Genomic DNA, 27,501 nt, shown 5'->3' on the forward strand with positions numbered 1-27,501 from the left:
GCACCAGTGTGAACCGAGCCTTAGGGTTGAGATGACAGTTTTAATATTTGTAAACTGACCCATTATTGCTATGTAATGCCAAAAATCAGCACAGGTTAATGGAGTTTCCGTGGATAATCAGTCAGATAAGTGCCTTTATTTCACATTACTGTATAATAAAAGGCTAAATATTTCTGAAATGCAGACATTTGTCCTAAATACAACAAATTTCTTTATTTTTTTACATGAATGAAAGGATACGGTCTGTGCCTGGAAATAGGGTTCGACCCGTTAAGAGTTCGGCCATTATACATCCAACGGACCAGATATCCACTGAAAGACATTATGAAAACTTAAAAATGAAACAAAATCACTACAACTAGATAGTTGTCTGAATCATAAATCTGCAAAGAGACTAAACTCTTCTGTGCCAGTCAATAGAAAATGTAAAGGGAAAGCAAGGAAGAGAGTAATTCATACACTGACTGAACTGCAAGGAGAGGAAGTGGAAAACCCTGCAACCAAAACTGAGTATAGGTAAGGAAAATAAGTGCTGCGATTGTTGAAAATTATCCATCACAAAAGGTTTTAAAGTTAAAGTGCTTGTAAAGACATTCTAACCATAACGATTAAAAAAAAACCCTTCTGTGTGTAGAAGCCCCCCTCAAGTTACCTGAGCCTCATCTCTATCCAGTGATGTGCACAAGTGCCTTGGCCGTCCAGACTCTCCCTCCTGATTGACTGAGACACAGCAGTGTTGCCATTGGCTAACTGACTTTGACAACAGCGGAAGCCAATCAGGAGTGGGAGGGGCTGAATCATGGTTCCATGTCTGAATGGAGACGAAGCTACAGCTTGGCTCAGATGGCCCCATAGCAAGCTGCGTGCTGTGGGGGCAAACAAGAGGGAGGGGCAGGGAGCACCGAAGAGGGTCCCAAGAAGAGGAGGATCTGGGCTACTCTGTGCAAAACCATTACAAAGAGCAGGTAAGTATAACATGTTATTTTTTTAAAGAAAAAATAACAAGGACTTTACATTACTTTAACAACTAGCAATGCAGCAGGCATTATACATTTCAAGCAAACAATTTTAACTTATTTTTGCATCATTTTAAAGTAGAAAAATTAAAGTGAAAATCCTATTTAAGAAAATAAAAATATGCTTTACCTGTCTGGTTATAATGCATCCAGTTTAACATGATTTCTGGAGCCCGGTACCACCTTGTTGCCACATACCCAGTCATCTCTTCATCCGTGTGACGAGCCAACCCAAAATCAAGAATCTAATGAACACAATAACCTTTTATCATAAATCAGCCAAAGGGAGATGCTCAAATCCTCATTTTACTATCTAATGTAGGAAAAAAAAAAAAAAGAAGTCAGATGTACATAAGACAAACTTTGAAGTTGACCACTAACACTTACACCCCCCTCTAGTTCCTACACAAGTAAAAAAAAAGGGGGGGGAGAGCCCATATCTTGCCATCTCTGGAGAACTATAGAAATTCTATTTTGTACCTTATTGAAATGACAGAATGAACAGGGGAGGGTGTCAGATCCAAATTTTACTTGTGGAGTACTTTTCCCCAATGACTTTTTGATGAACTACCAAGCATTGTCAAGAGATGTGTATAAGGCATATAAAAAGGCAGCAGACCGCCTGTAAAGGTCAAAATCCTGCATATACAAGATGAAATTCTAGAGAATGTGAAAAGTACATTCTCGAGACTCAGCACAGAACAATAAGGCTGAGGGAATCAGGTGTAATGGTTCAAAGAAACTGGGTCATCAAAAGGCAGGATCATGTTCTCTATTCATTTGTCTTGTCCAGTTAGCAATAGTCTGCCAAAAAGACATGGGGGCAATTGCTAGCTGCAGGACTGGACCTGCAAGGCTAAAGGAAGCCTTTGCAAACAGAATTCTTAAGTAACATCCCTGTGGGAACTGTAAGGTGCTCGTCTACTACCAGAACAGCCCATTTTTCTTAAAGTGATTGTAAATTTTTTTTTTTTTTTTTTAACTAAAAACACAGGTTTATATTTACCTGCAAAGGAAATACAGTGGCCCTGAACCTCCTCTTCTCGAGTCCCCTCCTCCTCTCTGGCAAAAAGGAGACCAGTGCAGGTAAAACGGAGACCCTCAGAATTCTCTATAGCTGGAACTACCTAGACTACCTAGGGACTACAAGTGCTTGGCAGTTTCCAACACTAAAATCTGCAGAACAAGGCCTAGCTGCATCTTCAAGTGTATATAGTCCTGGAGGAGTCACCAGTGTCATTTACTGGCTTAGTGACTTTTCTTCTATGGTGGGTCACAAGCCGATATACCCTAGGTATAGATCAGTTCATAGTGTAACTAAAGACAAAACATTTTTTTAGTTTTGTATACAGTGGAAAGTGATTATAGCCCCCGTCAGGCTTCTATTGCCGTCTGTATCCCCATGAGAGATGTTCACCCTCTATTTGCCCTGTTTACTGATATAATCGGCATAAGAGCAGGAATAGAAGAAATCTTCCAAAGGGGACAATAGTTCTGGTTACACACCAGGATTACCTCACTTTGGAGGGATTTTTTCTCACCATGGGGCAGGCAGTGAAGGGAAATCCTGACAGGGGTTACAACCCTCCCTTACTCTAACCAAAAAAAAAAATAATAAAAAAAAAAAGTTGCTGTTCGCAACCCTTTAACAAATTCACGCTTAAAAAGAACAACAGTTCCAACAAACTCTCAGGTGAGATTCAGAACTCTTTAGCGTGCTTTCAGACTGCATAAAAGAAAAATGTTGAATAAGTGGCTGCAGGGGAAAAGTCTTTGCAAACGCAAGGGCTCTGAAAAGAGCTGTAAAAGATCTTCCAAAATGAGGGTCCTACATAATGAACCAACAAAGGCTGAAATGGTCACTTGTACATCTGTGGGAATACCGGTAGCGGGAGACTGTGGTTCTTCAAAAATCAAAAAACTCTCATCATAGAGAGACTGTTGGTAGATGGTCACTGTGACTCGGTCCAGCTTCTTCCAGTGGCCCAGGGAGATCAAAAATTTGAACTGTAGGGCAAAGTGCAGGTACATGTTTAGATGCCATCAGTATCTGTAAGCAAACGGGATACATTTGGCCACAAAGTCTTGCGTGAGTGCAGAAGGAGCCAGACGAGGCAGGGGACTCACTAATAGAGCTGAAGGCTGAAGTAGACCCTTTAACAATAGTCGCTGGATTTTAGAAAATAGATGTCTGACTGTGGCCCCAAAAGGGGGTACAGAATACATTTCCCTGGAACCATTAGACAAGTCTAATTTGGGTTCACTTGTTACAGCAGGCCCTTCCCCTCTTTGCCTAGACAGACACTGCAATACCAAACTCAGAGTAGGCCTCTGGAACCAACAAAACCCTGGCAACCAACAAGGGTCTGGGAGCAAGGTTAAATATAGGCGAGCCATAGGCACAGACTTAAGATTATTACTCCAAACGTTTTGCTTATAGATAGAAGCAGCAGGAGGATGCTTCCCTGATACTTAATGGTGGGAACGAGAGTGCAGAGCAAGTGTGCCCTACTAACACCCAGTGGATGGGGTCTGCACTCGATCTCTGGGCGTCAACTCCTGGCTGTGCAGTGGAAAATGTAAAGAGACACCCAGCAGTTGGATAACCAGGTAGCTCTTGACGCTCAGCCTGACCAGAGTACTCACAAAGTTAGTCTTTATAGACAGGGCAAGCACTTCAGCAATTGACCATGACTAGACTTGGAAAACGCTCCACAGCTAACTTGTTGTCAGAACAGGGTCTGGGAAAGTATCTCTCCAAGTGGAAGTAACCAAAAGTCATTTCCAGTCTGGCCCCATATTGTCCAACCCAATGGAGTCCAGGTACAGCACTCCAAAGCCAGTTTAAGGAAAGGTCGATCCAAATAGCTGCCATACACAGGCTAGAGCAATCAGTGAAGTAGCAAGGAATTGTGATTGAAGAAAAAACTAGAAGAACCAAAGAAAAAAGCAGGCAAAAATGAACGATTCGATTTTTCCCAGCAGAGATGAAGAAACAGTCATCCTGAAGAACTCAAAAAGGAATTCTTGGTAGGAGGAGGGGTTATCCTGCACTGGCAATACAGATTCTTTTTTGCTAGTGTCTAAGAATTCTGTTGGTAGCTGTATAACCTGACAACATATGATTTCCTAGTTGACCAATGGAAGATAACAAAAGGAAGTTGAAAAACAAAAAAATAGTTTTGTTGATCTGTAGACTATCCTTTCAAATGCAAATGGAACGCTAATCAAACAGCCACATATACTTTGGACTGCCTAATTTCTAAAAATGGGTCATGGGGTATTTGTACTGTGGTGGCATTTCAGGGCCTCGAGAAACGAGATAGGCAATCAATACATCAGGATTGATCACTTTATACACAAAACACATACATACAGTTGTGCTCATAAGTTTATATACCCTGGCTGAATTTCATGATTTCTTGGCCATTTTTCAGAGAATTTGAATAACACACTTTTCTTTCACTCATGGTTAGTGTTTGGCTGAAGCAATTTATTAATCAATCAACTCTTTTTAAATCATAATGGCAACAGAAACTACCCAAATGACCCTGATCAAAAGTTTACTGTACATACCCCAGTTCTTAATACCGTGTATTGCCCCCTTTAACATCAATGACAGCTTGAAGTCTTTTGTGGTATTTGTGGATGAGGCCCTTTATCTTCTCAGATGGCAAAACTGCCCATTCCTCTTGGCAAAAAGCCTCCAATTCCTGTAAATTCTTGCATGCTGTCTTGCATGAACTGCACGTTTGAGACCTCCCCAGAGTGGCTCAATGATATTAAGGTCAGGAGACACTCCAGAACCTTCAATCTATTCTGCTGTAGCCAATGACAGGTTGACTTGGCTTTCCGTTTTGGATCATTGTCATGTTGAAATGTCCAAGTATGTCCCATGCGCATCTTCCTAGCTGATGAATGCAAAGGTTCTGCCAGTATTTTTTGATAACATACTGCATTCATCTTGCCAACAATTTTGACCAAATTTCCTGTGCCTTTGTAGCTCACACATCCCCAAAATCAGTGATCCACCTCCTTACCTTTCATCATAGGTCTTGTTGACTCCTCTCCAAATGTACCGTTTATGGTTGTAGCCAAAAAGCTCAATTTTGAGCTAATCACTCTAAATGACTTTGTGCCAGAAGGTTTGAGGCTTGTCTCTGTGCTGTTTGGTGTATTGTAAGAGATATACTTTGTGGCATTTGCGTAATGGCTTTCCTCTGGCGACTCAACCATGCAGCCCATCTTTCTTCAAGTGCCTCCTTATTGTGCATCTTGAAACAGCCACACCACATTTTCAGATTCCTGTATTTCACCTGAAGTTATTTGTGGGTTTTTCTTTATGGCCTGAACAATTTTCCTGGCAGTTGTGGCTAAAATTTTAGTTGATCTACCTGACCGTGGTTTGGTTTCAACATAACCCCTCATTTTCCACTTCTTGATTAGAGTTTGAACACTGCTGATTGGCATTCTCAATTCGTTGGATATCTTTTATATCCCTTTCCTGTTTCATACAATTCAACTACCTTTTCCCACAGATCCTTTGACAATTCTTTTGCTTTCCCCATGACTCAGAATCCAGAAACAGTGCAGCACTGGATGAAAGATGAAAGTGTCTGTAAGGAGTCCAGAAACGCATTGACCTTACACACACACACACACACACACACACACACACACACACACACACACACACACACACACACACACACACACACACACACACACACACACACACACACACACACACACACACACACACACACTAATTACAAGCAAACAGATCACAGGTGAGGATGGTTAACTTTAATAGCCATTCAACCCCCTTTGTGTCATCTTGTGTGCATGTTATCAGGCCAAAATCAGCAGGGTATGTAAACTTTTGGGTAGTTTCTGTTGCCATTATAAACGCAGTTGACTGAAAATAAATGTCTTCAGCCAAACACTAACCATGAGTGAAAAAGGTTTTTGTGTTATTCATAGTCTCTGAAAAACGGGCAAGAAACCAAATTGTGCCAGGGTATGTAAACTTATGAGCACAATTTTATGCAGGTGTGAGGGGGACTAGCATATATACATTATTTTTACCATAGACATGTAATGGAACAGGACCACTGATCGCACAGCATTAAACAATGAGAGCCTTAGTCACTACTGTAACTGATTGCTGCAATTGTCACAGTGATCACATGGTACCAGGGCCCCTCACAGCGGTCCGACAGGCACAGCAGTCACAGATCATGCTGCTGTGTGCTCAGTGTATAGAGTGGTTAGATAGGAGGTGGTTAAAAAACAAAAATGCCTACAATGGGCAGACATGAGCATAAACGATAGGATACAATTTTTTTTTTTTTTTTTTACAATTGCAAAAGTGTCAATGCAGGTTTATTAAAGATCAATAGCGAGTAACCCAACCATAATTTATAATATATATATATATATATATATATATATATATATATATATATATATATATATATACACACATATACATATACACACACACACACACACACACACTAACATTTTATATAATATCCCAGTTGACTGGATGAGCAGACCTTATTATCATCACAAACCATCTACTGTAGAGCTCTACGTAAAGTCGTCAGACTAAAGAATTTATATTAAAAAGGCATCAACATTACTAGCTCTTAAAACAGAGATTTACAGCACAATAATAGAGCCACACGCAACACTTTTATAGTTATAATTGTGCAAGGAATAACAAACCTTCAGCTCACAATCTTCATTAACAGCAAGGTTGCTGGGTTTCAAGTCCTTTAGATAAAATAAAAACATTTGATATAAAATGAATTTGAATGGCAATACATAGTTACTTCTAAACAGAAACTTGTATGTTTAGTGAGTACTAGGGCTGAAACAACCAATCGATTAATCGTCAACTAATCGATTATGAAATGAATCGATTATGAAATGAATCGATTACTATTTTCATAATCGATTAGTCGCCCAGTAACATAATGGGGTAAAAAAAAAGCCCTTTATAGTACAAAAAGAACAAATAATTGCTACTGTAAATATTACTTTCACAGTTCTACAGTAAAAAAAATGAACCCCTTACAGTAGTGATCATCTGCTTTTTTTTTGTACAATAAAAAGGTCTAATTTTAGTTTTTTTAACCCCATTACGTTACTAAACGTCTTAGACCTGGTTCACATCTATGTGTTTTTTGCAGAAACGCACTAAAGTTCATTTAAATGATTTCCTATGGGACACGTTCACGCAAAACGGTGCTTTTTTTGGTTCAATATACTTCAATAGAGAAGCTGCAGAGAAGCATGTAATGCGTTTTTGCAGCAATTTGTGTTTTTTAGTTTGCCCAACAACAAATTGGCCAAAAAAGTGCAAAAACGCAAATCGCAGCAAAATCACGTGTGCAAAAATCAAAACGCACAGCAAAAAGCACAGCAGAAACAGATCAAACTCAAACTGCATACTGTACTGAGCCTTATGCTGTTTACATGGATCAATTTTCAGACGAGAATATTCAGACGAAAAATCTTTGTACATTCGCTGAATGAAAGAATGTTTGAAATTCTCACTTGTTTTTAACATTCTGTTTTTAAATGAATGTAATTTCTGAATGAAAATCACATACACTGTCTGAAAATTTCTTTGACCAAGCAGTTTTCTATTTCCAGATTTTCCCGTCACTGTGGTTGAAAATGAACGTCGATTTGACCCCCACTAGCGATTAGAAAATAGAACGAACGTTCTTAAAATTAAAAAAATTTTTTTGAAGGAAGACTTTGTTTTTAATAAAAAAAAATTTATCTCCGAGTCTGATGATATTTACCAGATTCACCCTTTAATAGTATATACAGTATATCTCTTATGTCTGTTATTCTCAGAGTGGATTAGATATTTTGCTCCCTAACCATATAGTTGGTTATTTATATTTACCACTGAGACATTTAAGAATAAATTGCCCTTTTTAAAAAACTGACATAGTAACTAAATGATATAACCACACTTTTTTTTTTAAGGTTATTAACTGATTAATCGAAACAATAAATCGACCAACTAATCGATTATGAAAATAATCGTTAGTTGCATCTCTAGTGAGTACACTAAAAGCTCTGAGGGGCTTTATACACATAAACATTGACGTTGCTTTCAAACCCACCAATCACCAGTCCACTGCCAAGAAGCTAAACTGGTCATTTCAGTTCTAGCTCCAAACTGTTAAATGGTTGGGAGCAGGGCCAAAGCTGGTCATATTATTTGGGTGGTATTATTTTGCTAGAAAATTTTCATTTTTGATAACATTCAATTTTCTAATCATTAATGGGCACAAATTGATGTTCATTTTCAACCAAAGTGATTAGAAAATTTGAAGGAGCAGGATAGAAAATCGTAAAAAAGATGAATAGAAGAGTGGACAGAACAGATTTATGGCAAGGTCTTGTGTTACAGCGCTATGAAAAGTAGATTGCCAATGTAGAGAAGCTGCAAATACAAAAAGAAGATTTTTTTTTGTTCAATAAAGCTCTTCAGGCATCCCTTATGATAGTTTAGCCCAGGAGAGTATATGCCAACCGACTGCCAATTTTTGGGAAATACCTCCATATGTTTAAACCTGTGCAATTTCTGGTAAAGTTAAAAGCACGTAGGTGGATACGAGATGAACATAACAAATTCATACTTTGTGGGGAAGGGCTGTTCCAATCACAATTTTCAAACTGAATAAAAAAAAAAAACCTTTGTGAATTTACAGCTCTACTACCAGAGAGCATCATGACGACGATGGTATGTACATTGTATGTGTACTCTTGGCAACATAACATCTTCAGCATTTACACAGTAATACTTACCCTATGAATAATATCAGCTGAGTGAATATACTGCAAGAAAGAAAAATGGACATCCATAAGAAAACAAAAAGTGTACTAGGAAAGCTGATGACTATTAGCTGCCCAGGACAAGTTTAAAATTGTTCACATACATGTCAAAATCAGCATTTTTTTGCTAGAAAATTACTTAAAACAACTAAATATTACATACATTCTGTAAGCAGAGACCTTGGAGAATGAAATGGTGGTTATTACAATTTTTTTTGCGCCACGCAATATTTGCACAGGCGTTTATCAATCGCTCATTTTCAGGAAAAAAAAATTTTTTTAGTGCACACAAAATTTCTAATTTCCTGGTAACATATAAAAGATATTGCGCCAAGATACCAAACATTTTTCAGATTTACAATTTTGCAGGCAATTTAAAAGCCTTTACAGGTTACCAGTTTAGAGTTAAAGCAGAGCTCTGGTGCTAGAATTCTTGTTCTCACTCCGACATTCACGGCGATATTGCACGTGTGGTGCAATCATTGTTTACATAGGTTAACAGACCTATGTGCGCATTTGCGCATGAGCTTAAATGCTTATTAAATAAAATTAAAAAAAGTTTATTAAACTTTACTGCCATTACAAGAATGGAATAACATCTTTGAGGCAGTGATAGGTCCTCTTTATGGAGAGACCTGTGGTCTACTAGACACCTGATCCCTCCTCTCCCCTCCAAAGCAGCAGATAAAACAGAGATCAGTTTGATTGGCTGCTTCACTGGTTCCTGGCAGAACGACTTCTATTCAAAAGATGTACTGGTATGTCCTAAAGGCTGAAAAATAAAAAAAGGAAGGAGTATGCTTACAGCAAACCCGTACTCCATATATAATTGACAAACTGACCTTGAAGCTTTGTATACATTTAACCAAATACAGACATCTAAAAGTCAGTATTTGCACAGTACTTTGAATAACCCCACCCTGTGCAACAGAAGTCATGCCTGAAAATTTTCCATAAAAGCATTAAATTATAGGAGAAAGTTGGCAATGCCACAGTGGTTCATACTTGGTACCAGGGTATTCTTGGGGACCCATCATCAAATCATAGGAAAGAGCATACAGAATACCCCAATTTAGCAAGAGGTTTGTTTGCTTTTAAATTCTCTAAGCTCATCCACCCTCTAACTCAAGGGTCTCCAAAATAAAAATAAAAAAGGGGGGGGGGGCAGTTTACTGTCCTTCAGAATTTAGGGGTGCAGACTGTGCCCAGTAGGAGTAAGCACTGCCTGATCTTTGGTATTAGGAGGAGAAATCGTGCCCTGTTGGTGTCGGGGCAGGAATTATGCCCCATTTTTGCTGTCATTGGCAGGAATAAAATGTCTCAAGGGCTGGATAAAGGCAAGCAAAGGGTCGCATCCATCCCCAGGGCTGCAGTTTGGAGACCAATGCTCTAAATACAGTGAACACAGAAAGTATTCACAGCACTTCACTTTCCACATTTTATTATGTTACAGCCTTATTCCAAAATGGATTAGATTATTTTCCTCAAAATTCTACAAAAAAAACCCCATAGTGTGAAAGAAGTTTGTTTGAATTCCACAAAAAATATCCTATAATGTGAAAGAAGTTTGTTTGAAATCTTGGCAAAATTTATGAAAAAAAATAAAAATCACATGTACACAAGTATTCACAGCCTTTGCTAAATATTTTGCTGAAACACCTTTGACACCAATTATAGCCTCATGTCTATTGGAGTGTGATGCTACAAGCTTGGTACCTATTTTTGGGCAGTTTCTCCCATTCTTCTTTTCAGAACCTCTCAAGCTCCATCAGGTAGGGTGAGGAGCATTGGTGCACAGCCAGTTTCAGATCCCTCCAGAGATGTTCAATCGTATGCAAGCCTGGGTTCAGGCTGGGCCACTCAAGGACAACCACAGAGTTGTCGTGTAACCACTCCTTTGTTATCTTGGCTGTGTGCTTAGGGTTGTTGTCCTGTTGGAAGATGAACCTTCGTCCCAGTCTGAGGTCCAGAGCGCTCCTGAAGCAGGTTTTCATCAAGGAAGTCTCTGTACATTGCTGCATTTATCTCTTACACAATTCTGACTCGTCTACAAGTTCCTGCTGCAAAAAAAAAAAAAAAAAAAACCCATAGCCATCACCACCATGCTTCACTGTAGGGATCTTATTGGCCAGGTGATGAGTGGTGCCTGGTTTCCTCTAGACACGACGCTTGCCATTCAGACCAAATAGTTCAATCTTTGTTTCATTAGACCAGAGAATTTTGTTTCTAGTGGTCCGAGAGTCCTTCAGGTGCCTTTTGGCAAACTCCAGGCGGGCTGTCAAAGGCCTTTTGCTGAGGAGTGTCTTTAGTTTGGCTACTCTACCATACATGCCTGATTGGTGGAGTGCTGCAGAGATGGTTGTTCTGGAAGGTTCTCCTCTTTCCACAGAGAAATGCTAGAGCTCTATAAGAGTGATGATTGCTCAGTTTGGCCCGGTGGTCCGCTCTAGAGAGCGGTGTGCACCATGTCCGCCAAACAAATTGCTGAGCCCAGCGGAGCTCTTGCGAATGCCGTGCGCCATGGCGCACCATCATAAAGGTAAAAGACAGCCAGACACAAGTTAAAAAAAAAAAATTAAAAAATAAATTTAAACTGCCCCAGGGGACATGGGTCAATGCCTAAAATGTTTTTAAAAATGGCCGTTTTGGCGGGAGCACTGATTTTAATGACGATTAAAGTGAAAAAAAAAAAAAGTGGTACACTTTGCAAACACCCACAGCTAGCCGAAAACTACCCCCGTATGGTCACCGCACACAGATGTCCAGCTTCTAGCTAGGTTGACTGATAGTTACAATCATTGGGACACCCCACAATAATAAAATAAAGGGGTTTCACTTACCGGCCCAGGTGCAGGGCCACTTAAAAACGAAGGACCCAATCTTCACCCTTCACAGCGGGTTTCTGTCACTTGGACCTTCAAAGACTGGGTACCCTTTCATGTTTAGGGTCCACTCCCTTGCACCTGTACAGCACACTGCAGGAAAAACGTCTAAGCGCTGTAGTATCCAGGATTTCCACTCCGCAGGGTCCAGCGCCCAGAGGCCACGTTACAGGCAAAACCTTGCAGGTGCTTGAGTCTTCTTTGCGTGGCTCGGGTACCATTTATCTAAGCATAAAAGCCTGTGTCAAATGGATCCGGTCAGTGCTTTGATTCATTTTGGAACCGCTTGGGGAACTAGAGACCTGGAGTTCAGAGAGCTCAAACAAACTGTGCCATCCACCTTGAAGACACTGGTAAAAAACAAAAGTACTTCCTGTATGGGAAGGGTTATACGGGACCTTTGATCTACCAGTGTCCATTCACTTAATGATGAAGAACTTTGAGCACCTAAAAATGGGGAGGGCCAGTGTATAAAAATGGTTGTAGTTCCTAAGATTTGTACTTGATATTTAATGTTCAAACCCTTGAATTAAAGCTGTTACTTTGCACTTCAAATTCATTTAGATTGTTTCCTTTTAATTTTATTCTGGTGGCATACAGAGCCAAAAGTATGCAAAAAAGTGTCAAAATACATATAGATCTAACTGTATACTGCCTTAAACGTGCAGTACAGCAATGATATATGCTGCATTAAAACGTACAGTACCGCACTGATATATAGTGCAGTAATGCACAGATATATACTGCAGGAAACCTTCCCTGACAGTTTAAACTGACATTAAAGTCAAAATGAATAGTCAGACTACACCCAAATTGAACTATCACTAGATTCACAATAAAGTAAAAAGAATGGTCACACTGCATTAACACTGATCACTAGATTCCCACTAAACTGATATTCTACACTGACAATAGAAGCACAATAGTACACCAACTCGCTAGTAGCACTCGGAGCCCTGTTCCATTTCTCTCCATGCAAATATCACACTGCAAATGGCCGCTATGGGGAGAATATTTTTATATTGCAGGGCAGGCTAAGAGAAATGAGCCACGATTGGATAGAGTGATTACTACTTTCTCCAGTCATGGCTCTGACAGTGCTCTGTGCCATGACTGGGCAAAGCTTTTATTGCTTCAGCGAATCAGGGGTTCCTATGTATGTGCGGTGGTGCAGTGCATTGTGGTCATTCGGCGGGCCAAACGGTCGAACACCCCGATAATTCAGGTGTTTGGCGAACAGCCAATGTTCGGTCCAAACTCCACTGGGTCACTTTATATGTGTTTTCCAGTTGATGAAATTACATATTCTTTTGGCATTTTAACCACTTCCAGACCGTCCACAGTCATACGTCGGTACATTGAAAGAGGATATCATTGTTATGGCAGCTAACTTCTTTAGCGAGCGGTCCAGTTTAAGATAAAAGTGGTCTCTGCAGTGGATTCGCTGTGAGATCACTTTCATCAGTGGCAGCCGATGCCCTCCACCGCTTACCGGAGACAGCAGCGGCGATCGGGTCCTTCTTATGGCCTGACATGGAGACAAATCGTTGCAGTTGCAGGGCGGAAGAGATGTCAAAACGTCACTTCCGCCTATAGCTCTTAAAAAGGGCCTTTTTTTTTTTCTTTTTAATTTTTTTAAATGGCAATTTTTTTAAATGCCAATTTTTTTTTCTTGTATGGCATTTTAATGTAAAATATGAGATCTGAGGTCTTTTTGACCCCAGATCTCATATTTAAGAGGCCCTGTCAAAAAAAAAAAAAAAAAGTGAAATAAATAGGCAAAAAAAAAATGATTTAAACCACGCCCCGTCCCGACAGCTTGCGTGCAGAAGCGAACGCATGTGTGACTAGCACCCACATATAAAATAAAATAAAAATAAAAATCAGTGTTCAAACCACACATGAGGTGAGGTATCGCTGTGATCGATAGAGCAAGAGCAATAATTCTAGCCCTAGTTCTACTTCTGTAACTTAAAACAGGCAACCTGTAAAAAAATTTAAACGTTGCATATGGAGATTTTTAAGGGTAAAAGTTTGTCGCCATTCCACGAGCAGGCGCAATTTTGAAGCCTGACATGTTGGGTATCAATTTACTCTGCGCAACATTATCTTTCATATAAAAAAAAAAAAAAGGGCTAACTTTACTGTCGTCCTATTTTTTTATTCGAAAGAAGTGTATTTAAAAAAAAAAAAAAAAAAAAAAAAAAAAACTGTGCTTGCAAGACTGCTGCGCAAATACGGTGCGACAAAGTATTGCAACGACCGCATTTTTATTCTCTAGGGTGAACAAAAAAAAAAAAAAAAAGGAAGTATACTGTTTGGGGGTTCCAAGTAATTTTCTAGCAAAAAACAAAAACAAAAAGCGTTTAACTTGTAAAACAAATCCCAGAAAGAGGCTCAGTTTCCATCAGTGTTTGACCGTGGCACAATAAGTGTACTATCACATAAGTTCAGTTTATCCTGCCAGTCTAGCCCCCCCCCGATCACAAGCATCCCACTCCTTACACCCAATAAGTATACCTACCTGAATCCAATAAGAGCAGACTGCCAAAATCTTAACATTTTGTAGCTGAAATTTGCAATGCTGCTGGCCAGAGACCCACAGACATCTATGAGGCCTGCATCCTGAGTGTCTGCTGCCTCAGAAGATGACCCCATTCAAGTTTTTGTGGTGAGGCTAGCCGCAAGGAAGATTTCAGCAACAGTTTTTAAAGACCAAGTAAGCAGCACTGTGATGTTCAGGCAAGTATGCAAACTGCAGTTGGGGGGGGGTTTAGGCAGGCAAGATGTACCTTATGTGAATGCATAGGTATTGCTCACCACATTTATTGTGTATTCATTTTTTACAATATAAAAACACTTAAGCTCCTACAATATATAGTCAAGTAAGTTTGGAAATATTTTTCACCATTTCCTCTACAATTTTAAAGAGCCAATCTGAATGTTGAAGGGTCATATTTCTATTTAATTATAGGGAAATGTGCCATGCAGGCAACCCACCTAAGCAGACCTGCATACAGATATATATCAGAGGGATATGCAGGTTCTTTAGATTAGGTTGGCGCTAAAATTATGCTGCATTATGTTGCATTCTTTCATGCAACACAAAAAAAAAAAAAAAAAACACACGCATTTGCATGGAAGCTCAGTCTTTTTTCCCCCCAAATAGTTAGAGGTTTTTAAGTTTTCCCAAAAACAATAAAAAAGGTATATAGACACAGCCAGGAACATAAAGGCTTCTAACAGCAGTATGAAGCAGAAACACTGCGTGGGGCATCAGATGAAAGCAGAAATGGCAAACACAATGAGAGACTTCAAGTATAAAAAAATTAATAAATTAAAAATAAAACAAAAAACCCCCACACACAGTGGGGCGCCAGACTGCAGCATTAGAAAGTTCTTGATTTATTAAAAATAAAACAAAGGGCACCGGCCATATTAAAAGGACTCCAAATATTATATATATACATATACACACACACACACACACACACACACATACACACACACCTCCGTTGCCAAGCATGGAATGTCTCCCGAGAAGTCCCGGTTGGAAAGAGACAATGGTGCAGCAGAGTGGCTATAATAGAAACATCAGTATGCAGTTGAATGCCGTAATGACCAGTGTGGAACGCAAGATGGCACCAGACGGGAAACAACTTCAGATATTGTTGTGAATGAGGAGACAAGTGGGTCTGGAGGAAGAAGCGGAAGCTTCAAAATTAGTTACCGCCCCCATACACGGCAGTATGGCCTCCCACTAATGCCATTTCTGAGACGGCACCATCTTTTGTTCCATGCTGGTAATTGCGGTGGTCGGGTGCTTCCTGGTGCTTCCGTTACAGCCACTCAGCTGTCACTTTCCAACCTGGGCTCCCTGGGAGACCCTCCACACCTGACAATGGTTTATATACCTGAATCTTTTAGTATTTGAGTTGCCCTTTGTCTTATTTTTAATAAAACAAGGTGTTTCTAATTTGGCACTTAGTCTGGTGCCCCAGTGTTTTTTCTATATGCTCAGAGTTCCTGCTTCACTCTCAAGGGTTCTCCTGCTGATGCCATGTTTGGTCACCTCCTTGATACCATTGCCATCGTATGGATAGTTTGCAGGACTGTTATGGACTTTTAATTAGGGTTGTCCTGATATGAAGCATTTGCGCAAGTACTACTCCGATGCTTGATCAGATAATTGGGCAGTCAGGGATGATCGGTGCGGCAGTGGGGGGGGGAGTTACAGGCACCGATCCCCATCTATAGTTTTCAATAAAGCAGCCGACAGCTGCTTTAAAAAAAAACAAAAAAAAAAAAACAGAGAGACAAAGATAAAATTATTTCAGAACTTTTTCCACCTTTAATGTGACCTAGAAACTGTACAACTCAGTTGAACAACAAACTGAAATCTTTTCAGTGGAGGGAAGTAAAAGACTAAAAATATGGTTGCACAGGTGTGCACACCCTTAAACTTATACTTTGGTGAAGCACCTTTTGATTTTACCGCACTCAGTCTTTTTTGGGTATGATTCTAACAGCCCTGTCTTCTTATGCAAATACATGTCAAACCTGTCAGATTGTGAGGACATCTACTGTGCACAGTGCTCTTCAGATCACCTCACAAATTTTCTATCGGATTCGGGCCATGGCTCTGGCTGAGCCATTCCAAAACTTGAATCTTCTTCTAGATAAGCCATAACTTGGTTGATTTGGATGTATGCTTTGGGTCGTTGTCATGCTGAAAGATGAAGTTCCTGTTCAGCTTTCTAGCAAAAGCCTGAAGGTTTTGTGGCAATATTGACTGGTATTTGGAACTGTTCATTATTGCCTCAACCTTGACAAAGGGCCCTGGTTCCACCTGAAGAAAACTAGCCCAAAGCATGATGCTGCCACCACCATGCTTCACTGTGGGTATGGTGTTCTTTTGATGTGCAGTGTTTTTGTGCCAAACATATCTTTTGGACTTGTGCCCAAAAAGTTGTGTTTCAACAGACCAGAACACATTTTCCCACATGCTTTTGGGAGACTTCAGTTGTGTTTTTGCAAAATTTAGACGGGCTCGGATGTTTTTCTTCATAAGAAAAGGTTTCCATTGTGCGAGTCTATCCCATAGCCCAGACATATGAAGAATGCAGGAGATGGTTTTCATATGTACCACACAATTAGTACTTACCAGATATTTCTGCAGCTCCTTTAATGTTGATGTATGCCTCTTGGCAACCTCCCTGACCAGTTGTCTTCTAGTTTTTTCTTCAATTTTGGGGTGACGTCCAATTCTTGGTAACGTCACTGTTGTGCCATATTTTTCTCCACTTGATGATGACTGTGTTCCATGGTCTATCTAATGTTTTGGAAATTTTTCTATACCCTTCTCCTGACTGATACCCTTTAACAATGAGATCCCCTCTGATGCTTTGGAAGCTCTCTGCGGACCATGGCTTTTGCTGTAGGATGCGACTAAGAAAATGTCAGGAAAGACCTACTAAAACAGCTGAACTTGGGTTTAATCATAGGCACTTTAAATGGCAGGTGTGTACTGAATCCTATCATGAGTTTGAATGTGATTGCTTAATTCTGAACACAGCTACACCCCCAGTTATAAGAGGGTGTGCACACTTATTCAACCACATTATTTTAGTTTATCATTTTTACTACCCCCCATCCTTAAAAGATTTTAGTTTGTTTTTCAACCGAGTTGTACAGTTTGTAAGTCACAAGGTGGAAAAAGTTCTGAATTTATTTATCTTTGTCTCATTTATTTTACATCACAGAAACCTGACATTTTAACAGGGGTGTGTAGACTTTTTATATCCACTGCATCTTCCGCCTAAAATTGGCAACATATGTATGCGACCCAAGTTACGAACTCATTAAATCCTAATAGAATGAGTGCCAAGGTAAAAAGCACTTATACATTAGTATTAATTCTAATACACTCTGAATCAACACTGTAGCAGTCTAAATGAGACCAGTGATAGGGGAGCTAAGCCACGGCTCGCAGTCATTTTTTTTAACTTTCAACACATAGGTGCAACGGAAGCATGTGCGTTTTCTTTTTTGTGTTTTCTAGGGTAAAAAAGGTATAGATCCCTTTATCAACTATGAACTATCTACTTACCTTAAGACCTCGTAAAATTTGATATATTAAGAACTGCACGTGATCATCTGTTAGCTTCTGACATTTTACAATATTGTTAAGATCTGCTCCCATGAGATGTGTTACCAGATATCTAGATATAAAAAGGTAAACAGTGATGGTTAGCAACAGCTTCTAACCTCAAATGAAATTGAAACTTGCAACAAAAAGATTTAGAGGACCGCCCCAGTATTACGCTGCCCTTTCAGAATACAATTAGTAGGGAAGGGACAAATTAAGTTGTGGATAGCAAAACTGCAGTGCTACCTTCTGTAACTACAGTATATAATGTGGCAGGTGTGTGAATACTACAAGATTGTTTAAGTAGAACTCTTTTTGGCAGGTAAGAAAGCATACATGCAAGTACATTTTTACCATGAAATGGTTTGGAATTAACATACAAGTTTTATTTTAAGAATTACAATTGATAGAAAATCTTTGTTTTAAACATTACCATTTAATTCAGGACACAGCTATGACACTGCTGTCACAGAACATTATGGGTTTTCTAAAGAATATAGAGATTATTATTTGCTTAAAGGGCAACCCCACTTTTGTGAAAAAAATAAAGTAAAAAGCAAATAAAATAAAAAAAAATTATAGCATTTACAATTGCTATGCAAGTCATATAGTAAAGTTATTAAAATTACCATTCCTTTTCAATCTGCAGCAATTAATAATTTTATGTAAAACTCAATGCAATATGGTAACCTAGAGGCATTCTATACACATCTGGTGTACAGAACTTACCCATTAAAGTAATTTCCTGCTTGTATAGTTAACTCCCCGATTTTCCCAGAAGTCTGTACTAAGATAAGTAAACTTTCAAGCATCCTCTGCAATAGAAAATTAATTTGGGGAGATACTAACCAATGGTTAACTACTCCGAAAGGGATGTACACACTGCAACTTTTACGGGAGGTGCATTAGCCGAATAGACACTCCCATTCAGGAATCAGTTTTCCAAGGACATAATTGAACATAAAATAGGATTTTTTTTTGTACTCACCGTAAAATCCTTTTCTCTGTAATTCACTGACCGACACAGCTCCTCTCTAACTAAATAGGTTGTATAGCCTGCCATTAGGAGAAACTATGCAAAATTGTTACACAATACACAGAACTTTAATCCCACCCCAGGGGGGCGGGCCCCGTGCTATCAACCCTTCCCACTGCGCCTAGCAGCTTCAGTATGTTAACAAGCAGTATAACGTAGAAAAAAGGAGGAGGGGTGGGTTGTGTGTTGGTCAGTGAATTACAGAGAAAAGGATTTTACGTTGAGTACAAAAAATCCTATTTTCTCTTATATTCACCGACCGACACAGCTCCTCTCTGTATCTAAATGGGACGTCCCCAAGCAGTGCCAAACGAGGGGTGGGGCAAAAAAAAAAACTGCAAAAAACTTCATCCACCATGTCAAGTGGGAACTAGTGAAACTAAACCCACACAAAAACAGCAGTGTGTGGAAAAACTCCACCATATAACCGGGTATCCTCAACAGGAGTGATCCCCAAGACCGCAATATTGCGAAGGTAATGCAACAGAGCATTAACCAAAACAGTACTGCGTTTTTATCGAAAAAAAACAAAAAAATAAAATAAAAATCAATCGCAACTACACAGCCACCTGCAAAACTTTGCGGCCAAAACCAGCATCAGCCGATGCACTGACGTCTACCTTGTAGAACTTGGTAAACGTATGGACAGACGACCAGGTCACACCTTACACACCTGAGCGACAGACGCTTGGTGTCGGAAGGCCCAAGACGTTCCGATTACTCTTATAGAGTGGGCTGTGACTGGAAAAAGAGGCACCTGCCCCTTCAAGGCGTAGGCTTGGACTACAATGTGTCTGATCCACCTGGAAATGATGGCTGACGAGACCGCCATGCCCTTCTTAGGACCAGCCACCGAAACAAACAGTGAGTCTGACTTCCAAAAGGAAGCTGTGGCAGACAAGAACACCTTCAGAGCCCCAACCACATCCAGAGCGTCAAGGGCCACCTCCTTGGGGTGCTTCAGCTTAGGACACAATGATGGCAATACAATGTCCTCATTGATATGAAAGGCCAAGACCACCTTAGGTAGAAAGGATGGTTGCGGACGCAACACCACCTTATCCCTGTGGATGACCAGATAAGGCGACTTGCAGGACAAGGCCGCCAGGCCTGGAACCCTCCTGGCCGATGTGATGGCCACTAGAAAGACCACCTTCTGTGAAAAGGGTCAGCAGAAGAATCTCCCTGATATTCTCAAACGGCGGCTTCTGAAGCGCCGACAACACCAGGTTCAAATCCCACGGAGGTAACCGAGGACGCACCGGAGGGACTACATGTCGCACCCCCTGTACAAAGGTACTCACTATTGAATGAGACGCCAGGGGTCTTTGAAAAAAAAAAAAAAAAAAGACAGCCAGAGCTGAAATTTGCCCCTTGATGATGCTCAACGACAACCTCTGGTCTACACCTTGCTGAAGAAACAGAAGGATCCTGGATATAGAGAAGGGTGGCATCCGCACTCCTTTCTCCTCACACATGGAGATGTAGGCCTTCCAAGTACGATGGTAAATCTTCCTGGAAGAAGATTTTCTGCGCCCTCAGCATAGTTGGAATCACTTCAATACCTGGCTTTCAATAGCCAGGCCTTTAAAGCCAGCGATGGTAAAGCAGGGTGAAGGATTGGACCTTGAGCTAGGAGGTCCACTCTCAACAGCAGTCGCCAGGGAGCATCTGCCACCAGGCGCACCAGGTCTGCGTACCAGGCCCGCTGAGGCCAATCTGGGGCAATCAGGATTACTGGAATCCTCTCGGCTTCCACACTGCGAAGCAGACGTAGCAACAGTTTCAGCGGAGGAAAGGCGTAGATCAGCTGGTACTGATCCCACGGAGCCACCAGCGTCTGCCCACGGATCTCTTGTCCTGGACACGAATCTCAGCACCTTCCGATTGAGCCGGGAGGCCAATGGATCCACATCTGGTGTGCCCCATTTCAGGCACAGCAGCCTGAATATCTCTGGATGCAATGTCCATTCTCCTGTGTCCAGCATCTGTCGACTCATAGTCCGCCTGCCAATTTTCCACCCCTGGGATGTAAATGGCCAACAGGGCCGGAACATGTCGCTCTGCCCACCGAAGTACGCAAGTGACCTCCCGAGCAGCGGCTGAGCTCCTTGTTCCCCCTTGGTGATTTATGTACGCCACAGCCGTGGCGTTGTAGGACTGTATCCTGGCCGGACACCCTTGAACACACGTTGACCACGTGCGGAGGCACAGCCTGATCGCTCTCAATTCGAGCAGATTGATCTGCAACTTGGATTCTGCCGTCAACCAGAGGCCCTGATCCAACTGAATCCCCATCACTCCACCCCAGCCGGACAGACTGGCATCCGTAGTAACCACCATCAATTTCAGAGGAAGGAACAATTTTCCGGACTGAATCACGGGGACCTCAACCACCAGATCAGGGAGTCCATGACTGGCTGGCTCACCTAGATCTACTGATCCAGGGACAACGGAGATTTGTCCCATTTTGTCAAGATCTCCTTCTGCAGGACTCTGGTGTGGAACTGGGCATAAGGTACTGCCTCGAAGGAGGCTACCATCAGCCCCAGCATCCTCATGCAAAAGCGGAGTGATGACCACTTGCAGTTCATCAGTAGTTTGACAGCAGATCTGAGAGTCAGCAATTTGTCTGAGGGGAGAAAAACCCTCGCTTCCCTGGAGTCCAATAGTAACCCCAGGTACTCCAGATGCTGAGTTGGTACCACCACTGACTTCTTTAGGTTCAACAGCCACCCAAATGCTTGCAGGGACTGCAAGGTGATCGCCACATCCTCCTCTAATTCTGAGGTGGAAGCAGCTCTCAGGAGGAGATCGTCTAGGTAACCCACGATCCCACGTTGTCTCAACAATGCCAACACTGGAGCCAGTACCTTGGTAAAGACTCGGGGGGGCCAATGCCAGGCCAAAAGGCCGACTGCCAAAACGCAGAAACTTTTGATGCTGAAGGCATATGGGTATGTGCAGGTAGGCATCCTGAATGTCCAAGGACGCCGGGAAGTCCCGATGGAGTGCAGCGACTACTGAGCGAAGTGATTCCATTCTGAACCTCTGCACTTTTACAAAGTGGTTGAGGGCTTTTAGGTCCAATATTGGACGTACCCCTTCCTTCTTGGGAACCACAGATTTGAGTAGAACTCCTGGAAGCATTCCGATTCCGTAGCTGGTACAATCACCCCTGATTCAGCAAGTCCCTTGCTGCCCCTAACAGGGCCTCCCGGCGAACCGGGCACACGGGTATGCTGGAGGGAAAGAATCTGTTTGGCGGCCAAGAGAGAAACTATCTTGTAACCTGTGGAAATCAGATCGCAGACCCATTGGTCTGATAACCGGGAGGTCCAACGGACTGGAAACTCCCGAAGACGACCCCCCCCCCCACCCGAGACATGGGTGGGGGCAAACCTTCATGTGGTAGCACTTTTGTTTGCAGGCTTGTGGTTCCAGGGATGCCTCTGACCGTCCGTGGGCATCCTATTGGGCTGGGGTCGTTTTGCCGAAGCACCGGGCGGACGAAAAAGCCGCTTGTGAGCGGAAAAGGAGGGCCCTTGCCTGCGGCGTGGCTCCTTAGCCTTCCTGGCCTGTGGGAGTAGTGTACTCTTACCACCCGTGGCATTTTTTAATAATGTCATCCAACGAGGCTCCAAAGAGCCGTTCGCCAAGGAAGAGAAGATCCGTCAGGGCTTTCTTGGATGCCTGGTCAGCAGACCAGCATTTCAGCCAAATGAGGCACCTCAGCACCACGGCTGTCACTGAGGCCCTGGATAGCAGGAGGGAGAGTATCCAGGGCCGAGTTACAAACGTACTTAAGGTCATGCACTAGTTGGTCTGCTAGTTCCACGCAGACAGGGGAGGCATTCTGCTCTCCAAATTCACGGTGCAAAAGTTTTGCCCACTCAGTCAGTGTCTGCGACACCAGTGCGGATGCCAGTACAGGTCGCGCGGCAGCAGCACCACCACACACCTGAACAAGGAACGAGCCACTGCTTCGGACTCCCTGTCCATGGGATCCTTGAATGCAGGAGTCCCCTCAACCGGGATCATCATACTTTATTTAACCTAGATACTGGGGGGTCCACGACCGGAGGAGCCGACCACTTTGAGAAGGCTTTCCTCAAAGGGGTAACGCACCGCTAAATTTTTGGGGACCGAAAAGGTCCGTTGCGGGTGACCCTATTCCCTGTAGATGAATTTGTCATAATCAGTCAAATACGGGAACGCCTTAGGTGAACGTGCTGGCTTGCGGGACCCAAAAGGGACCAGTACATCAGCAGAGGAATCCGCTGGCTCCTGAATCTTCAGGGTATGACGTACAGCTGTGAAAAGTGCACCAACAAGCGCCTTGTGCCCAGACGGGGAATCATCCTCACTATCTGAACGGTCCTGGTCAGCCACGTCTGATAGGTCAGAGCAGGGGTCTCCAGCGGCAGCAGGGCCCGAGTCTGCATCAGAGCTCTCCCCAGAGGACGGGGGGGGGGGGGGGGGGGCAGGGGCCTCTTACGTGCACCTTTCGCGTCGTCTCTATCTTCGCAACATAGGAAGCGACGACCGCCGTCAGGGTGTCCATGCGCGCCACGCTAACTGCAGGTGACCCGGTTGCTATAGCCTGGATTTCAGGGGAAGAAACACCAGTTTCTGAAGCCATGCTGACCCTAGCCTGTCTGCCACCTGCAAGGGGACTTAGGACAGTGAAGGTGGGGTGGGAGGGTACTTAGCGCTAGACTCAGCACCCTGGGGTGTTCTGTGATAGCCACAGCAGTGCCTGTAGTCCCTAGGAGGTTTCCAGTTGCAGAGAGGAGAAAACTGTCAGCAGCAACAGCTCCCACCAGCGGTGCAACGATCTGCAGAGCAGCTTCAGCATTCAGCAAAGAGACATCCAGTGTCTTGCACACACAGTGGATACAGGAAGCAGCAAGAGAAAACACATGTAATGTTGGCACAAGAGGCCAGCGGTGAAAAAAGCGATCAGGCTTTAAGAAAATGGCCGCCAATGTAATCAATAAGAATCCTAAAGAAAATGGCTGCTGAAGCTCACCAGGGGAATTTATAGCTTTCCCCAAATCCAAGATGGCTGCCGGAACGGCGCCATGCGGTGACAGAGCAAATAAATAAAAACGTGCTGCCTGTTAACAGTCAGAATAACTTCCATAAACATGTTTTGGGACCCCCAGACCTTGACCAGGACCAACGCCAGCCGCACAGACCCCCACAGGTGAGAAAAAGCGACCCACACAAACCGCCTGCAGCCACCCCCCTCAGAGGGGGGGGAAGGGGGGGTGATAGGGACTTGGGAGAGAAGATAGGGAGGCGAGGTGGCGCCCGAATCGACCCCCCAGGGAATGCACAGCTGCTCACACCACCGAAGCAGGGAGAACCGTACTGACCAGTCCTGAAGAGCTGAGAGACATTCCATCACAGACCCACTCCTGCACAGTTACAGGGTGGCTGCTGGCCTCGGTATACTGTGATCCAGACATCAGTAGCCCGGTCATATTTATACCCCGGAGCATTGAAGCTCACCGACCACCTCTGGAGCTGAGGCATGTCGTGGCCTTGCCGAGCCTTAGGTGCGGCCTGCTCACGCTCGATGGCCAGACTGGGGAGACTACAAGGATATCATTAACCAGCCTGTCACCCAGCCGGCAGTTGATGAAAGATCCTGAGATCTTCTATCTTGCGCAAAAAGCAGCAAACCTGCAGCAAAAAATATGGACCGAGAGGCCCGCAGGGTTTCCTAGGTCATTCTCCTTGCTAGGCAAAATAAAAAGTGAAGCTGCTAGGAGCAGTGGGAAGGGTTGATAGCATGAGGCCCGCCCCCCTGAGGAGGGAGTACAGTTCTGTGTATTGTGTAACAATTTTGCATAGTTTCTCCGAATGGCAGGCTATACAACCCATTTAGGTTACAGAGAGGAGCTGTGTCGGTCGGTGAATATAAGAGAAAACCATTTTAAAGTTTACCTTTTGAAAAAACAAAAAAACAAAAACAAATGCACTTTTTTTTTTTTTTTAACCTGCAAAAAAAAAAAAAAAAAGTGTACATTTTTTCTCTCCAATGAGTCTGCAGAGTATTGCACTTGTGACCAGTAGATCATGGGTGCAATGGAAGGGTACTGCAGACTGATGCAGGCAGTTACTTGAAAGCAGGAAGATCAATGAAGATTACTTATTAGTGCCCTCACAGTTAGAGAGGTACAAGCCTTCAGGTACAATGACTGATGGCATTTGTAGTCCATTAAAAAGAAATTGTGAATGAATGATTCGGCCATGTGGGTGGAGCCCCACAGGGCCAGACTGTTGTCAAATTGTGACAGCAGGTGTAGGGAGAAGATGATCCACCCGCTGTCACGGAGTGGGGCAATCAGAGAGCAAAGGTGCAGAAGCAGGAACATGTTCCATTCTAAAAATGAGTGGAACGCATAACATGTTCCCAAAAGCAAACTTATCCTTTAAAGAACAAAAACAGGTAGGATTCTGCTACAATGTTTCTTAAAATCCTTGCAATGTGCATAGATCACCCAGAAAGGATTTTTTTCTTTAACAAAAGAGCCATTAAGCAGGGTACACACAAACCAAAAAAATCAGCTGGTTCAGCAGGAACCCAACGAATTTTGCGTGTGTACCCCTGTGTTCAACAGAAGCCAGTCTAAGACCCCATACACACACTATACAAATTGTGTTGTCAGATTTCCTTTAGATTTAACAAAACCATGTAGTGCAAGGGTCTGCCTGTCTGCATACAAATTGAAACTTAGGCCCATTTCACACGGGGCGGATCTGCTCAGAGTCCGCCAGATCAGTGGGAGATCGCTCTGTTGATTTCCGCTGAGCCGGCGGATGACAGGTCAGTTTCTTCTCATTGAGCAGGGAGGGGCCCATCAGAGCCCCACTGATTTCTATGGGGCGATCAGACGAAAACGGACAGCCGGTCCATTTTCATCAGACCTCATTTGATCCAATAGATGGATGGCTGAATGTATTGCCATAGGTCTGTTTTTAGCAACTCGGATGGCAAGCGGATGTCACCTAACACATCTCTGCTGCCACCAACCTGCCCATAGGAGCGAATAGGCGGCCCGCTCGGATCCGCCCGAAAATCGGATAGGCGGATCAGAGTGGGCTTATCGTGTGAAAGGGGCCTTAAAGCCTTAACCATATTATATGGTTTGGATAAATAAAAAAATAAAAAAATCTACAGAAAATTGTATAGGGTCTATCCAGCTTAACTGGCTTCTGTCAAATGCCCCAGCTGGAAAACCAGCCAGATCGCTTGTGTGGACGCAAGGATCTGAGAGTGTTTTTATTCAACCAGCAGGTTGAATGAGAAAAAAAAAAAAAAAAAAAAAAAAAAAACACACACACACCACACCCTCAAAAAGTTGTACAATCTGCTTTACTCTTTAACTGCTTGTTGACCAGCCGCCGCAGTATGATTCTGCGGCAGGCTGGCTCAGCTGCGCGAATCGCCGTAGCTGTACATCAGTCTGTTTAATAGCTATAGCAGGCTCATGCCATGTGGCTGGAGGCTGTAATTGCTGCACTGAGCCAGAACGGGGATCTCGCAATGTAAACAAACAGATCCCAGTTCTGACAGGGGTGTAGGGAGATCGTCTGTTCCTAGTGAACGGCAATTTCTCTGTACTCCGGCAGTCCAGTGCCCGTCCCCCGTCAGTTAGCAACACCTCCCTAGGTAACACTTAACCCCTTGATCACCCCCTAGTGTAAACCCCTTCCTTAGCTCTGATCACTGTATTATCACCCGGTCCCAAAAAAAGTGTCTGTAATAATATCACCGGTCCCACAAAGAACAACTGAACACAGCTGCAGTTAGAGCCTGGCAAAGCACAGAAAGGGAGGAAACCCAGTCCTTGGTAATGTCCATGGGTTCCAGACTTCAGGCAGTCATTGCTAGTAAAGGATTCTCAACAAAATAACAAAAATGAACATTTTTGATTATATTTGTCCAATTACATTTGAGCCTCTGAAAATGGGGGGACTGTGTATAAAAATGGTTGCAGTTCCTAAAATTTGTACTTGATATTTAAGTTTAATCCCTTGAATTAATGCTGAAAGTCTGCACTTCAAAATAAATTTGGATGGTTTTGTTTTAATTTTATTCTGTGGCATACAGAGCCAAAAAGTATGAAAATTGTGCCTGTATGCAAATATATATATGGACTTAACTGTAAGTGCCTATACTTCATTTTTAGGCATTGTTGAATTTGTTGCCGATCTGACAGCTTTAAAGCAGAATTAAACCCTCCAGTTTGGTTGAGGACACAAGCATATGTGACAGTTAATAATCCCAACATTTCAGGAATGTATTTTTTTTTTTTTTAAACTGTTAATCGATGGGTTCAGTTCTGCTTTATAATTTACTGCTGTTCAGGGGCTCTGGGCTTCAGCAAAATGGCAGCCCCCAGCCACAAGAAAACAGGAGCAATGCTGGAGACAATTTACAGCACACATTTTGGTAGCAATTATTCATGTGGAATGAATGTTCCTTGCTAAAGAACATTATTTTTTATCAAGTTGTTATGGGTAAAGTTACGCTTTAAG

General features: G+C 42.6%; 1 protein-coding gene across 2 annotated transcripts in view; it reads right to left on the reverse strand.

Annotated features, from left to right (window-relative positions):
* Positions 1-27,501, reverse strand: part of LOC143982423 (mitogen-activated protein kinase 14) — a 114,192-nt gene that overhangs the window by 52,627 nt on the left and 34,064 nt on the right. For both annotated transcript variants that reach the window (XM_077481114.1, XM_077481113.1), the window contains exons 4-8: positions 17,874-17,985; positions 8,856-8,885; positions 6,750-6,797; positions 1,147-1,261; positions 241-312 (exon numbers count right to left, since the gene is read on the reverse strand). In XM_077481114.1, coding sequence (XP_077337240.1) covers positions 241-312; positions 1,147-1,261; positions 6,750-6,797; positions 8,856-8,885; positions 17,874-17,985 — 377 coding nt within the window. The remainder of the gene's footprint in view (positions 1-240; positions 313-1,146; positions 1,262-6,749; positions 6,798-8,855; positions 8,886-17,873; positions 17,986-27,501) is intronic.

This window comes from Lithobates pipiens, unplaced genomic scaffold (genome assembly GCF_037356315.1).
Source record: "Lithobates pipiens isolate NorthernLeopardFrog02 unplaced genomic scaffold, aLitPip1_a1.2 Scaffold_16, whole genome shotgun sequence".
Taxonomy (NCBI): Eukaryota; Metazoa; Chordata; class Amphibia; order Anura; family Ranidae; genus Lithobates; species Lithobates pipiens.